We start from the raw sequence: 14,872 nt of genomic DNA, 5'->3' as shown, positions 1-14,872 counted from the left end.
GTTTGGTGCTATGCAAAGAAACTGCTTGTAAGTCATGGAAAGAAAACTTTTCACATTTCTCAAAAGAGCTACGATGTGACACTATGGCAGAAATTACATTGTTGACTGTGCCAATGAATCATACCAACAAACAATTGGAACCAAAAGGCAGAAATATTTTTAAGGGAGCAGAAGTTTAACAAGGTACCATTTAAAACTTCCATTTACACCATTTTGGAATTCCATCTATACTGGTAAAAGATGTGCGTGTGTTCATTGCTGCTGATACATAAGCACAGAAATATGTAAGGACTAGTGACCACAAGTTACCTTCAGGAAAGGCACAAGGTAAGGTTGAGGTGAAGAATTAAGTTCTCTGTACAGCCTACTGGTAAAGTCTTCTGCTTCAATTTTTCCATCCTTCAAAACAGAAAATCCAAATGAACAAATTTGTAGAAATTAACTTTTACAGATATTCAACACCAAAAAAAAATTAAGACTTAACAATTTATCAAAAATAAGTGGTTTTATCACTATTTTTAGTTATCAATAGCTTTAAGGTAGTAACTAATTTTACTACAAATTTCAACTAGTAAGACCGACAGTTCCAGTCGTCCTTTTCTTCTTCCTCTCTTTCAGTCATTTTTAAGAAACCTCTTCAGTTGTTCTCACCATTACCAGAATGTCCTAGCTGTAGATCAAAGAGCCAGGTGGAACCTACAGGAATACTTCACGTGACCTGCAATCAGCCACCTAATCAATTGCTCGGAACAGCCGGGCAGCCCCATCTCTGGTGTTCTCTTTTCCAAAGGTACTACAGTTCCTCCATTTCAAATGACTAAAGTTGTGCCCATCATATGCTCAAAAGGCAGATGTGTCTCAAAACTAAATGTATATCCCTCATGGGAAGATACACTTCAAATTTTGGTCTTGTGACAACCTCTGGTTATCACATGATAACATCTGGAATACACAGCCATACCTTAACTTAAAGGTTGCTAACAACTAGGCTAAGCAATACTAGCAGTCATTCTATAAATACTAAGTATGTCAAGCTTTTACATTAGCTTCAGATAATATTACTTACTTTTTTTGTAAAAACTTGTGATTTTCCTACACTCAGCTACTGCACTAGCTGTAGTGTCTTCCCTCAAGTACGTAAGTCATCTTTTTATTCACCACTTTACCAATAAACTGTAGAATTTAAAGTCACCATTTACATTACTCGCACTTCAATTTAACTCATGTTTTCATGCATGAATATGAGCAGTAATGCCTCATTTACAAGCTTAAAGGAAAATTTATGCATACATTTTAGTTCAGAACAGCAAAGTTTCAATTTGATTTATCTCAGATTTTATAATCTCCCTCCTCTCCAAAAAAAACCCCTCAGCTTTGAGTCTAAATTTGCCCAGATACTGCTTCTTATAACTTTCAATGAACTTTTCTTACCAGCAGGTTCTGTACCAATTCTTTCACGTTAGCTGCAGTCTCTGAAGACTGTTTTCCAGATGATGCCAGTTTTATTAATGTGGACAGAAAGTTTTTGCATTTCTTCACATTTTCCATAGTTTCCTGTTACAGGGGTATAGAAGGGTAGGAGGGAAACGATCAGAGAAGGGAAGATAAACTCTTTTTAAAACATGATCTGACCCTATCCTCTGAGAAATAACGTCCTTCTTTAGTTCATCACTACAGAATAGTATTTATAGATTCGTGTCCCTCACCGCTTAAGACATAATCAGACTGAAATTATTATTTTTGCTTCATATATACATATGTATTGTACATTTTTGTTATCAAAATTTAATAAATTATTATTCCTAATGATGTTAGGAAACACAAGTATTTTAAGAATGGCACATTGTGTATGGGAAAATACGTGTTTTAGCAGGACAACAAATAGCAAAGCTCCTCCTTCCTAGTGCATAGCATAGTGCACGGATTCTCCCTATTGTGCGGTCCTGGAAACGTGCATCTTGAATGAGTTGGTGCCAACTTCTTATCCCTTCTCATACCGATTCTACTCTGCAGTGCTGAACAATTCAATTTTCTATAAAATACAGCTCATATGTTTGGGTTTTTTTTTTTAAAAAAAAAAAGGAGTGCTTTACACACCGTTACAAAAATCAAAATTAATGCCTTGACAGCCGTCAAAGTAAAGTGACCTGTGTTCACGCTTTGTGAATTATCTGGTTCTATTAAAAGTTTACCTTTTTAAGACCAGTAGTTCACAGAACTCCTGCATCTTTACTACTCTCCACTCTGATCTGTGTTTATGTGTATGTTTATATAAATGTATGTACATCTATACATACATGCACACATGTATCTGTGAATGAACAAAAAAAGATTCTAAATGCACTCAGTATCTTACTGTGGCAGCAGTGGAGGTTGCCGTTGCTCCTTGCACTGTTCTCTGAGGAGTTCCAGTTTGTACAGCTGTTGCTGTCCCCAACGTAGTTGTTTGTGCAGTACCACCCAGAACAATCTGAGGCTGCGGAGCATACAAACATAAGATTATTTTACTTGGAACATAGCAAAACCTGTTTCCCCGAACCATCAAACAGAAACTGAGCCACAGGACAGTAGAACATCTTTCACAGCTACTATAAAAAGAAGTTACTGATCTGCCATCTGTTGCAGTGGAAAGAAAGAGCCACCAGATGGCACAAAACACTACACATTGAAAACCAAAATCCTAAAAGTTGATTAAGAATTGCACGATTTTTGGTTACTGAATGAAATGGCAAAATAATACTATAAACATACCCTCATACACTGTGGCTTCAAAACACAGTTAAAATGACTGCTAAATTTCTGTGAATGCAATAGCTTTTTTTGCTTGTTCCCTTAAATGCCACTTTCAAAGGGAGGAATTTCTAAAAAGGCACAACGGACACAAAAGCTCAGGTCTTATCTAGGTCTTTTTGATGAACAATGGGACAAACCATTTTTCTAGTTTTGTAGACAAGTTGGTAATTCAAAGTAGGAATACCACCTTTAAAGAATCAACTTTGTAAACAAGAACTTTTCACGTACACAGTTCATTCATAGACTTCCAACACAGTCTAATTACTAATGACAACTAATCAGAGACACAGTAATTCTTACCAAGCTAAAGCAACTCTCAGAATTTTAACACATAATTTGTAAATTTGCTCTATATAAAGATGCACAAGAAAAGAGGCTCCAATGCTGCCAAAGCTAACTTTCACTGGTATTTTGGGAGGCAGAAAAGGAGAAAAGGATTTAATTTGTCAAATTTTTTGAAACCAGGATAAATGAAGTCCATGGTATGCTCATTACAGCAAAAAATATGCAGATGGAATCTTCCCCCCCCCCCCCCCCCAGTATAACAGCAGTGCAAATTAAGGAGACTCAGCTAGGTAAATTAACTCTTAGATCTGGAAAGATCACTGGCATAGGCAAAGGCTTTCTGAGGGGAAAAAGGTTAACTGGATGCATAGCAAAACCTGCATGTTTTAAATTAAAACTCTCTAATCCTGCCTACTCAAAGGATGAAGAAAGCACAATGAAACAGATTAGGCGACAGCAATCATACTGTATCACTGTTGCCTGGAAGTCATGTGGAGAATTTCACACTTTTGCACTGTGTTTTAAACTCACACCATCACCCCTCCAAAAAAAAAAGAAAAAAATCTACGAAAAAGCCTATCGTTAACACAGGCCAGGCTATTAGAAAAGAGCCCACAAACTAGGACACCACTATTTATCTTTGAGTTATCAGAACCTCCCTAAGTACATAGACCAAAGCAGAGACTCATGTAAGAGGGAGAAGGCTGGTAGAAGAGAAGGCTACCAGTGCAGTCTTTTTTTGTAATTGTAAATTTTGCTGCGGAATTCGGAGGAACTAGAGATCCATCACAGGAATAACATCACAGCTCCAAATCCAAAAGGGAATTGGTGTCACTTTCTCGAGGCAGAAAACATAAAGGTATTTTATTTCTCAGTTCTGTGATTATACAAACTAAGAACAGGATACCTTTAAATGCATATGCATATAGGTATAATACGAAATAATAATATCCATATAAAGAATTATATATATACATCCAAACTATAAAGTAATTTGAGATCTGCAGATGTTTTAGAAAGGATAATCCAAAACATATTTCTTCCATGCACTTAGCAATTATATTTCCTGTATTTCAGGCAGTCTCAAGCAGGTTTTCAGCTAATCTTAACTGATGTAGCTCATGTATACGTTACTTTTCTACAAACTCACTTGCACAACTGGAGGACGCTGTAGCGTTGTTGTGGGTTGCACTGTTGTTTGAGCCTGAGACACTTGCTTGATAATAGTAGTTGGTGTCACCTGTCGTGCAATAATAGGTGTTCCTGGAGCCTGGGGAAGAGGGGAAAAACCAAACATGTTAGATCCTAAATTTACATAGAATCTAGCTTATCTAATGTTTTGTTTCTGGATAGTTGCCATTATTACAGATACAAAAGAACACATCTGGACCACTGTGAAACTGTGAGAAGGATTTTTAGTCTTAACTTAATGCAACTGTGATGATCTCAGTATACATATACCCATATCCACTTTTTTTCTTTTAGTCTTATAAAGAATAATGATTCTTTGTGGAAAAGAGTTCTACACATTAACCATATATGGTCTTGAATGGTCATCTTTATATCAAACAGTTTTAAACTTAATGCCATTCAGCTAAGTAAAAATATTTTTGATGAGTAACAGCCAAACTGTAACAGAATTAGGAACAAAACGCAATGCCTGTGCCATGTATAGCCTGTATACCACCAGGCTGATCAATGGTTTCTTCAAATCACTAACATCATGCCTTATTTTCTGGTGTATTCTTCACAGGAAAGAAGTCTTACTGTTCGTAACACTATGAATTACTGAACTAACCTGCACTGTCGATATCTGCACTGGAGGAGCACTCGTAGGTGTAGCAGGACGAGGAGTCATAGTATTTTGAGGCTGAGACTGGGCATGTGCCTGTGCTTGCATCTGCGCCAAGGCTTGTTGAGGGATCATCAGCAACTGCCCATTCTCACTGCGCACAAGGACCATGCCTGTTAAAAAGGAAATTGGTCAAGAAGACATACATCCTTTTCAGATATGAAAGAATATATTTCTTCAGGTTTTTTATCTAAGTTGGATACATATGGAATTAATGTAGCTAAGAAAAGTGGTTTAGAATAAAAGCAAAACACCCAGCTGCATTATCACATCTTGTAGAGAATACCTTAGTTACATAAATACTCTTTCTCTATCAAAATGCTCAGTATGGTGTGCATCAGAACACACAATGAGTCGTATTTGCCCCAACCAAAAAATTGCATGTGACTAGAGGTTAAAATTAGCAATCGTAAAAATCCTACCTGCTCTTTACTAAGAAATTTGTTTTATGAAACACTACGGATAAAAGAAAATCTTGTCATTAGGCAAGATTCCTGTTAGTTTTCCTTTAAGAGGGGAAAAAGATATATATAATCAAACATAGGCTTCACCATCGACAGGAACAGAATTGTCTAAGTTCTAAATTAATTTCCCATAACAAATTTAGTAATGAAAGTGGCTATAAAATTATAATCTTTCTCATGTGCATCTGCAACAGACTGCATTGTGCCATGTTACACCCCAAAAGAAAAATAAAATGGAGAGGGAAATACGGCAGTCATTCCCTGCTCAGTCACTCAGATCAATACACTTAACCCCACTGGGTAGCTATAGGGAACCAGACTTTAACAGGCAGATTTTCAGATGATCGTCTCTCTTTCTTGAAGGCACAAACAGAATCTGGACCACATGAACTGTTTTTCAAGAGCTCATTCATTCAACACGCCTCAGTCAGTCCATGAGAGCCTCAGGATCTCATCAGCTCTGAAAAAGGCACCTAAGGAAACAAACTGGGCACTCAAAATTAGTTAGCCTTTCTGAGCAACAAACTACAGGAGGAAACTTCACCATGAAAATCAAGAGGCACTACTGAAATCAAAGTTTTTCTTAAGTGTTGTTCAGTGAACAAGAAGCCTATACACGCTCCCCAACAATATCTGGAGATCTGGTCTATGCCATCTCAGAACATGACTATTTCAAAAGAATCAAGCTTTTATTTGCTTTTCTATTCAGATGAAGTGCTGACATGCTTATAGACTATGCCTTAAACAGTTTTCTTGGACTGTTTGTGTTAAACCGCAAAAAAAAAAATACTGATTTCTATGAGTTAGTTCAAAAGAAAACCAGATTATATTCATTGATTTGCCCCTAATTTTTTCCTGATATTCTCTACATTAACTCTCTTTAATGAAGCAGAGTCACACAGAGACATTAAACTAGTTTACGTCAAAAAGGTGACTTTCCTTTGCAACTGACTTAGAAGTGTTCAGGTGGGACTGCAATGTGCTATGGACAAGATTTATATCTAGAAACAAATATTCTCAACTGTTTTTCTGTAAGAAAGGAGGAGGGGGGAAAGCTTATTTATAATCTTGCAGACTGTAGAAATACTCTTAGTTTAGCTGTCAAAGTCCAAAAATCCATTTCTTCAAGCCATCCCAAAAATAAAGGTCTTTTCTCCCGTAACTTATGTAGGAAGAAGGCATTTTCATTAAAACAGCAAAGCCATACACCACCACCACAGCTTACAAGAAATTTAAAAACCTCAAGAGTGAACACAGAGCTTGATCCTGTCAGCTGCTCATTAGAACCGTCACTACTTTCTCACCATCAGCCTCACGCTACAGGGAGGGGACTACCGACAAAACTGGAGAAATTCAGTATTTTAAAGACAGAGAGTGACCTGCTACTACATCAAGCTCATTCCTGCACAAACAGAACTTGGCACACTCTTCTGATGTGCAAACATCAAATCTTGGGAAATGAACTCATATTGCCCATTTTTGTCATCCCTCATAATAATCAGCTGAAGAAGCTAAACACTGAATCAGTGGAAATCTTCAATATTATAACTGAAAACATCAGTACAGTGGAAGTCTGATTAGAGGAGCTATTTTCAAGTCAACGTCAAATACGAAGGCTTGTTGGTTACCGTGTAGTTTCTAGCAACTGAAAAGGCCCAATGCAACTATATATGCCTGTGCTTTCAGAAGCCCTTAAATGCCACAGAATTACACAGACATCCCATAAGAAACTTTTTTCTTAACATTCACCATTTTTGGGGTTCCCTAGGATCTTCAAGGGCTAATGTACCATCCAAATTCTTTGAAGAGTTATATATTTTTTTCCTTCCAGAAGCAACATAAGAGATACTAACCCCAGTGTTGCGTTTCAGGAGGGAAGGGTGTTTGGTTTTTCAACTTTTCTCGCAGTGCAAAAGTGACTGAAATTTTTTTTGAAAGCGCCAACCCAAAGCAGCTCACTTGCATATGAGTACCAGCACACAGCTCCATGCTACCTGTTCCAGTCTCCAGCTCAATACACACATCAGGCTCAAGAACGGGTCTGCACTACTCATTAGCGTCTTGCAAGAGCACAACCAACCCTCAGGACACCTGTAGTGTTAGCTCATTGTTTTGCTCCCCAAAACGTGAATGAGAAAAGAGAGAAAAGAAGGGAGACAACCACTGAATGAAGGTTGACTGTCCCTGAAGAGCAAGCACAATGTCTGAACAATGAAATATTCTCCCTGAGCTACACGCAAAATTAGAACATGCCTACACATTAACATAGCACAACTGCTGAAACAGACAGTTGAAAAGCATATTAATGTGAGCTTTAGAAAACATATCAAGAAAGTTCAATTTCTGGCAGCAGACAGACAAAACAATCATTCCTAATTCAAACCCTGACTCTAAGCACTATCCTGCTAGATTTCTAACTATGGGAAGTCTGAACCTTCCCTCAAGTATTGAAGTCATAATAAAAAAGTAATTCATACAAAGCTACATTCATATCTGTCCCTATTTAAATAATTCTTTTATACTGCACTCATATTTAGAATCATGGACTCACAGGATTGTTTAGGTTGGAAAAGACCTTTAGGATCATCAAGTCCCACCATTAACCTAGCACGGCCAAGTCCACCACTAAACCATGTCCCTGAGCACCACATCTACTCATCTTTTAAATATCTCCAGGGATGGAGACTCAACCACTTCCCCAGGCAGCCTGTTCCAGTGCTTGACAACCCTTTTGGGAAAGAATTTTTTCCTAATATCTACTCTAAACCTCCCCTGGTGCAACCTGAGGCCGTTTCCTCTTGTCCTATCACTTGCTACTTGGCAGAAGAGCCCAACACCCACCTCGCTGCAACCTCCTTTCAGGTAGCTGTAGAGAGCGATAAGGTCTCCCTTGAGCCTCCTTTTCTCCAGGCTAAACAACCCCAGGTCTGTCAGCCACTCCTCATAAGGATGAATTGCTATTTGAGACCAAACAGCTAATGAAGATCATTGGAAATGTTCAATTGGAAAAAGGTGACAATAAAACTTGGCTATTTCAAATATCTCTCTGCCTTCTTTTTCCTAGAAAGTCTGATCATGTGTACTCTAAAATCATATTCACTATTAAAAATGCAAACATTCAAGCATTCTTTCCAATGCTTTCTCATTAAAAAACTAATTAAAATTAAAATTAATTACCATTTTTGTTAGAAGTTGGAGGCTTAAGAGAATCCTGAAAGGGGCTCATATTTTAGTTTGAATTAAACACAGCTCCAAATGAAGGATTAACAAGATTGAGTTGGCTTGCTCCTTATGCCGAAAAGACTTGTGCTCCTGACTAGTACAATGGTCACCTCATGTGTTCTTGTTGTGGAGACCTTCCCGGATCCCTCCTGTTTTCAAGAGTGTCTGGATGGAAAAGTTCACTATTATATGATGTAGCTGCATGATTCCACACTCTGTTGTCTTTGCCTCTTGCTATTTGTATTTCCATTTGCTAGTGGCATTTCCATTTACAAAGTGGTGTTTTGAGTTTTTTGGGGGGGTTGTTTTGTTTTTTTTAATTAACAAAACTTGTAAAATCATGCACTGGAATAAAAAGTGAAGAGCTCTGGACATATGGTATGTCAGAAAAACACTAACCAGGCTTTTTTCTAATGCCTTCCTCTTCCTTCTTTCTTTGAAACATGGCTTGGCTTAGCAAAGACTAAAGAAAAAAAAAATTATCCAAATAATAAAGAAAGAAGAATTAAAAAAAAAACCAAACTTTGCAGCCTTTGCAGACCACTCTGATTATCTGTGTAACTCCCGAGACATAGAGGTTTCTTGCTAGAGAACCTCTATATCCAAAAAACCCAAATGAAAACAGTTTTCTGTTTTGTTACCAGTTTCCACTGGTAAACCAAGATTAATAATATTTATAGGAGCTGGACTTCCCAAATAGAGAGTTAAAACTTTCTGCAGATATAGCAGGCATCTTCAGATTACTGTTCTGAGGAAATACACAGCCCAGCAAATTGTCACCTTTAAGAACCACACCTAGCAGGCAGCCACTCCAACAGCAACATATCTAGGTGTCACCCTCTCTCAGAATAAACGCTGCATTTCTCAGGGACTCGATTCATCCAGGTGGTGACATACTGAAAGACTTCATCTACAGTTAGCAAGCACCTAACGTGAGGATGATAAAAAGGTATGCCCATGCTTATCACTGGGCATACCAGCATGAAAGAATGAAACACTTGAGTACCTGTGAAATATAAAACCTAGAAAGTATCCTACCAGATCACAAGTGACAACATCTCTCTTTCTGATGCAGATACTGAACAGAACAGATTGGTTCAAGCTTACAGATTTTGCTGATTACCCACAATGTAGCTCATGGTCTAATCCAGATCAATTCGGAACCACTACTAAGGAACCTAGACTTTTAATAAGTTCTTTTTTTTTTCGTAGCTGAGACATGGCAGAAGAATTAATGCATGTATAATCTTGAAATTGCATGGAGAATGCCGCTTTCCAGCCTCCTAAGGAAATTTTCTTCTTAAAGTAAAAAAGTAACTGAACTTTATTTCCAGAGAAAAAACAGTTAGGGTCAGGGAGAACTGTTAGGCAGCAAAGAATCACCTTCAATACACACACATGCCGATGTTCAGAAAGAATGTCCAAGCCTGAAAGAATAACTAGAGGGTTGATGCTTTTGGTGTGGGAAATGAAAGTCCTTACAAACATCTCTAGAAAAGAGGGTTATTGATCATAAAGTCCACTGACATCTGACAAATCTTCAAATCCTAACTAGATTTGCCAGGGAAGTTCACTAAGAGGTTATCTTAACATCAAAGCAGTTTGTGCCTTAAGCTCTCAAGCACATACTCATTTGTGGCAAGATGCTGCAAACATTTGACATGGCAAAAAAATCTGATACTAATCATAAGCGGGCTGTGCCATATTAGCAGAAGAAAGCTTTATAATAGTATCCCTTCTGTATTGTCAGAAGAGATTCTGCTGCAACAAAAAGGAAAGCAAGTGTCTGTAAGGTTATGCAAGTTGATATCATACACACCACAAAAACCATATAAAGCAAAGGGGATGAGTCAATGCTCTGTAGACGATTGGATCAGGCTATACAGAGACCCGGGAATGCCAAAACCTTTATAAAAGGTCAAAGTTTCTAAGATCTTCCCAATATAAAAAAGCTAGAAGAATACTGGAGAGACAGCTGGAGAAAAGGATAGCTGCCAGAAAGAACTTTCAGCAGCAGTGATATACATGATAGGGTCACTTACTGCAGAAAAGGAAATGATAACCTGGTACCAACATCAACGCTGGCCGACAATCCACCATTCCTCCTCTTACAATAACTGACCCGCCTGGAAAAGTTCTCACTCCATAGGAGTGAAAAGACAGGACAAGAGGGAAGAACTTATCAAAGTCCGCTAGTCCACTGCAGCTCCATGAAAATCTGGGTAATTAAGGGAATCTTCCCTAACACAAAGACAACTTTCAGCAGATTTAGAAGAGCATCTGTAATAAACCAGCAGACTTGTAGCAGCTCATGAAGGACAATCTATACACCAACTCGTGAGAAACAGTGATTACAAATCAAGATGAATAGCACAGAACTTGAAATGGCAACACGGCTGTGGATGAAGACACATTATTTTGTACCTGATGAGATGTGCACCACCACAACAGATGCACTGTCTTAGCTTAGAACCTCAAGTGATCTGAGCTGCACAACAAATCCAGAAAAAACTTCTACTTGAACTTTCTTGCCAAAGTCTTTGACACCATCAGCGATCCAGGCTCTTAAGCTACATGAACAAATGTGGTTGGTTTGTGACTTCTATAAAGGTGTCTTAGCTCCACGAGGATAACCATAGTGCATACGGAGAAGTTTACGTAGTGCAGGTATCGGCTCCTGCAAACCAGCTAGCTGAAAACGAGCCCACCGCTACCTGTGACTTCACCTGCTCCAGAAGCGCTTGCACTGCCCCGGCGCAGATGAGGTCAGCCTGTACAAACGTTGAGTTAGCAGTAGATACGTTCCCTGCCGAGTTGCAGGTCTACAAGCCATAAAACTGCCAGGCAGTGATAGAGCTGTCCAGCACGCTGAAGCAACCTGAGATACCGTACCAGATTCCCTCACATCTTGTTTCAGAGCAACAGGCAGCCTAAAGCAACAAATGCTGAGCTTTTGCACACAACTGTATGGGGAGCACGCAGCGCACACTATGCCGAACACACCTTAAAGGTGCGGGTTAAACGTTCAGCACCTGTTGTGCTTACAGTGAGCTACAATTTGGCATGAAAAAACATGACTGTCAGGTGTTGCTTCAGAGCACCTCTCATACAAAACACTTGGGAGTCTCTCCGGACAGGCACTAAACTTTACACCATAGTGAAGATTGACATGGCAGAGTTTTGGACAAGAACTTATTACAGAGCTACAAAAGCACATCACTCCTTTCACTTTTGAACTCACATCACTCTGGAATAAAGTAAAATCTTACCCAGATGCAAAGCCTAAAAGTTTTGGTACAGCACTGGTTTACTACAGCACTCCACTTCGTTTGCCTATCATCACTCTCCCCACGTGCCCAATCTGCACACGCAGATCACAGATCATAACTAATGGTTATGCTCTGTGAAACACTAATTCCTGAGCAGGTGATTTACGATTATTCCCAACATAGATGAAAGATACATTCTCAAAAATCATCAAGAATCCTGACTGCAGTGCACAGAAAATGTATTTTGTACAGACCAAGTACACAAGTTCACATTATGAAAACCTGCTTTTTCTCCTACTAAAGAGTCAAAAGACAAAAAGAGACTTGACTTCACAGTAAAAGCTTTTGCTTACTCTTACTATGCAAGAATTCAGTTTCAAACTACAGAACTCAACTGTACTGTCTAAAAAGTGAAGAAATTAATAATTTGTAAAGTATTGATTCACAGGTCTTTTAAGAATATAGTTAAAGGAATAATGGCATGCTGGAGTGCCAAAAAGCCACTGTATTTAACAGGGATCCCATATGGAAAAAAATCTTACCTGCTCAGTTGAAAAGGTGTGTAAGAAGTGTTCTGGGAAATGTCATATTATATAGCAACAATTGACAAACGTTTCAACAACAATATGATTTGAAACTATTTTTACTTTTCTGGAAAGCTACATTCCTTGAAAGTGTGTTAACATTCCTTTCTAGTCAAGCATACAAAGCCAAAACACCAGAACACTCTGTCAAACTGCAACCCAGTCATCACACAAATCTGTCTTTAGTCTGATGTAGAAAGAACTAAGAAAAACACTATCAAGACCTAAACCAATTACTTTAATTATTGATCTCAAAGTGATTGAGATTTAGCTGTGCCATTAATTTCAATATACTTAACATCAAACAACAATGCAGATATACCAAAACCGGATTTGTTTTTGAGAAAGGAAGACACAAAATAAAGTGTCACTAATTCTTTTGATCTGTTGTTCTAAATTGGAGATTTAAAAACTCAGCTAGTCTCCATTTCTGGCAAAGAGTTTGTCCATACCAAGGCATATCACCATTAGTGCTGTTCAAGCACCTGAGGAAATGGGAATGGGCAAGCTACTTTGCATTTACCGCAGTCTGCACGCAAATACTTAATGAGGAGTAATGCATTAAATCCATGTTATCTTCCTTCAGAAAACAACACACTAAAGCAACTAAGTACACGAAAACCCATAAAAAAACCCCGCATTTCTTTAATCTGTCCCCGCTGTGAATGCTCTACTCTAGGTATATACCCTTTGTAATTTTAGGAGTGACAAAACCCTTTGCTGACACCACCTTTTCACCCGGAGCCGTGGAGACCCAACGTTAGACAATTCCACCGACTGACAGCTACCCAGGGCAGCCTCAGCAGAAACGTTCCCTTCGAATCCTCCTCTGCAGAAACAGCCTGCAATTTTATGACTCTCACTGCCGATACAGAAGTTACTCTGCGCTTTGAGAATATGCCAAACACTGTGCTTGTGAGTTCAAATACAAACTATCAACGTGGACATGATATTACATGTCATTTGGCTGATAGCAACATTTATTAAATAGCACTGCTTTTTCAGTTAGTCTGAACACAGAAATAAAAGTATTTTCACACCTGTAAGCTTGCATTCAGAAGGCTTTTAAACAAAATCAAGTCTCATTTTGATTTTTACTAACCATCAAATGCACAGTCCTGAGTAATGACTAAGCTTAATGACTGGGTATGACTAACACTTATAAATAATTAGTGCCTTCTCTCCCCCTCCCCCATGGAGGAGAGGGAAGGAAAGAAAACCCAATGATATGTCGGAAAAAAAGGAAGAATGAAAGCAAGTAAGAGGTTGAAGTTCATGGCGTGAACACTTGCCTCTTCTTCCAGTCCACCCTTAATACTACTGCAAACATGACTGCACATATGTTTATTAAAAGATAACAGCTCCTCATGCTTTTCTGTGAACTTCTGCACAGTGTAGCCACTCTCAGCCTTCCTACTCCAGATCTCTTCTTCCGACCTCCTCCACTGATGCCTCAGCAAACACTCTTCCGGTCACCTTCGTTGACTCTTTTGCCACGGGTGCTGCAATTCCTCAGTGCTACTCCTCGGAGCTGGTACTTCTGACTCATGTGAGTACAACTGGTCCCACTCGCCACACCACCACTTACACTGAATGCACCTGATGTTATTACGTTCTGAGAGGCACTAAATCTAACCCTCCCTTACAGAAATATTTGATTAATAAACTGAAGGAAGGTGTGAAGACAGCTTACTACAGCCATCCTGCCCCCTCAAACCATTTAAGAAAGACTAGAGCATGGCACCACACCTCATTGCTTAGTTTTTGTTTATACTCTGATATCTAGAGCACATATTTTTCAACTAAATCTATACTGGGTGTCTGTACAGTCTATCCAGCATGTGCTTTATTCTGTACAACAGTACTGTGATGGCTTTTAACAGTTCAACTACTCTCAGAAGCATATATTAATCAAGTTATAACGATAGTTAGACCATTTTTACTAGAGAGACTTACTTGATTCAATACAAACCTTAGAACAGTCATGCTAGCTATGTAGAATAATATTGCATACTGATGCAAGTTTTATGTTACTAGTTGTCTAGGTACTGGTTACAATGTGTTACTGAAAAATATTTTAGTAATGCATTTTAAGGAAAAAAGCATAAACATTAAAAGATGCATGGTGTTCATAATTTACAGTTCTAATTTATAAACAGAGTTCCACACTGGCAAGAAGTTACTCAATTTTTATCAATATACTTTTCCAAACCCCACAAAAAGAGCTTGGCAACCGAGTTGAACCTTGCACTAAACCCTATACAAATACACAGTAAAAGGACTGTCCTTGGGTAAAAGGATTTATAACCTATTTATGCACTTTGCCGAGAATCAGCCTTTTATGTTCGAAGTGTAACTTTCTGATCACTGGCAATACAAATACAGAAACTTGTCTTTTTAAGA

At 38.5% G+C, this 14,872-nt stretch overlaps 1 protein-coding gene across 1 annotated transcript in view; it reads right to left on the bottom strand.

Annotated features, from left to right (window-relative positions):
* The window catches only part of TAF4 (TATA-box binding protein associated factor 4), a 39,960-nt gene that overhangs the window by 13,900 nt on the left and 11,188 nt on the right, over positions 1-14,872 (bottom strand). The window contains exons 3-7 of the mRNA XM_075720968.1: positions 4,877-5,043; positions 4,229-4,348; positions 2,357-2,476; positions 1,432-1,554; positions 310-399 (exon numbers count right to left, since the gene is read on the bottom strand). Of these exons, the coding sequence (XP_075577083.1) occupies positions 310-399; positions 1,432-1,554; positions 2,357-2,476; positions 4,229-4,348; positions 4,877-5,043 (620 nt within the window). The remainder of the gene's footprint in view (positions 1-309; positions 400-1,431; positions 1,555-2,356; positions 2,477-4,228; positions 4,349-4,876; positions 5,044-14,872) is intronic.

Source organism: Pelecanus crispus, chromosome 14 (assembly GCF_030463565.1).
Source record: "Pelecanus crispus isolate bPelCri1 chromosome 14, bPelCri1.pri, whole genome shotgun sequence".
Classification (NCBI taxonomy): Eukaryota; Metazoa; Chordata; class Aves; order Pelecaniformes; family Pelecanidae; genus Pelecanus; species Pelecanus crispus.
This window is presented reverse-complemented; position numbering and strand designations above follow the sequence as displayed.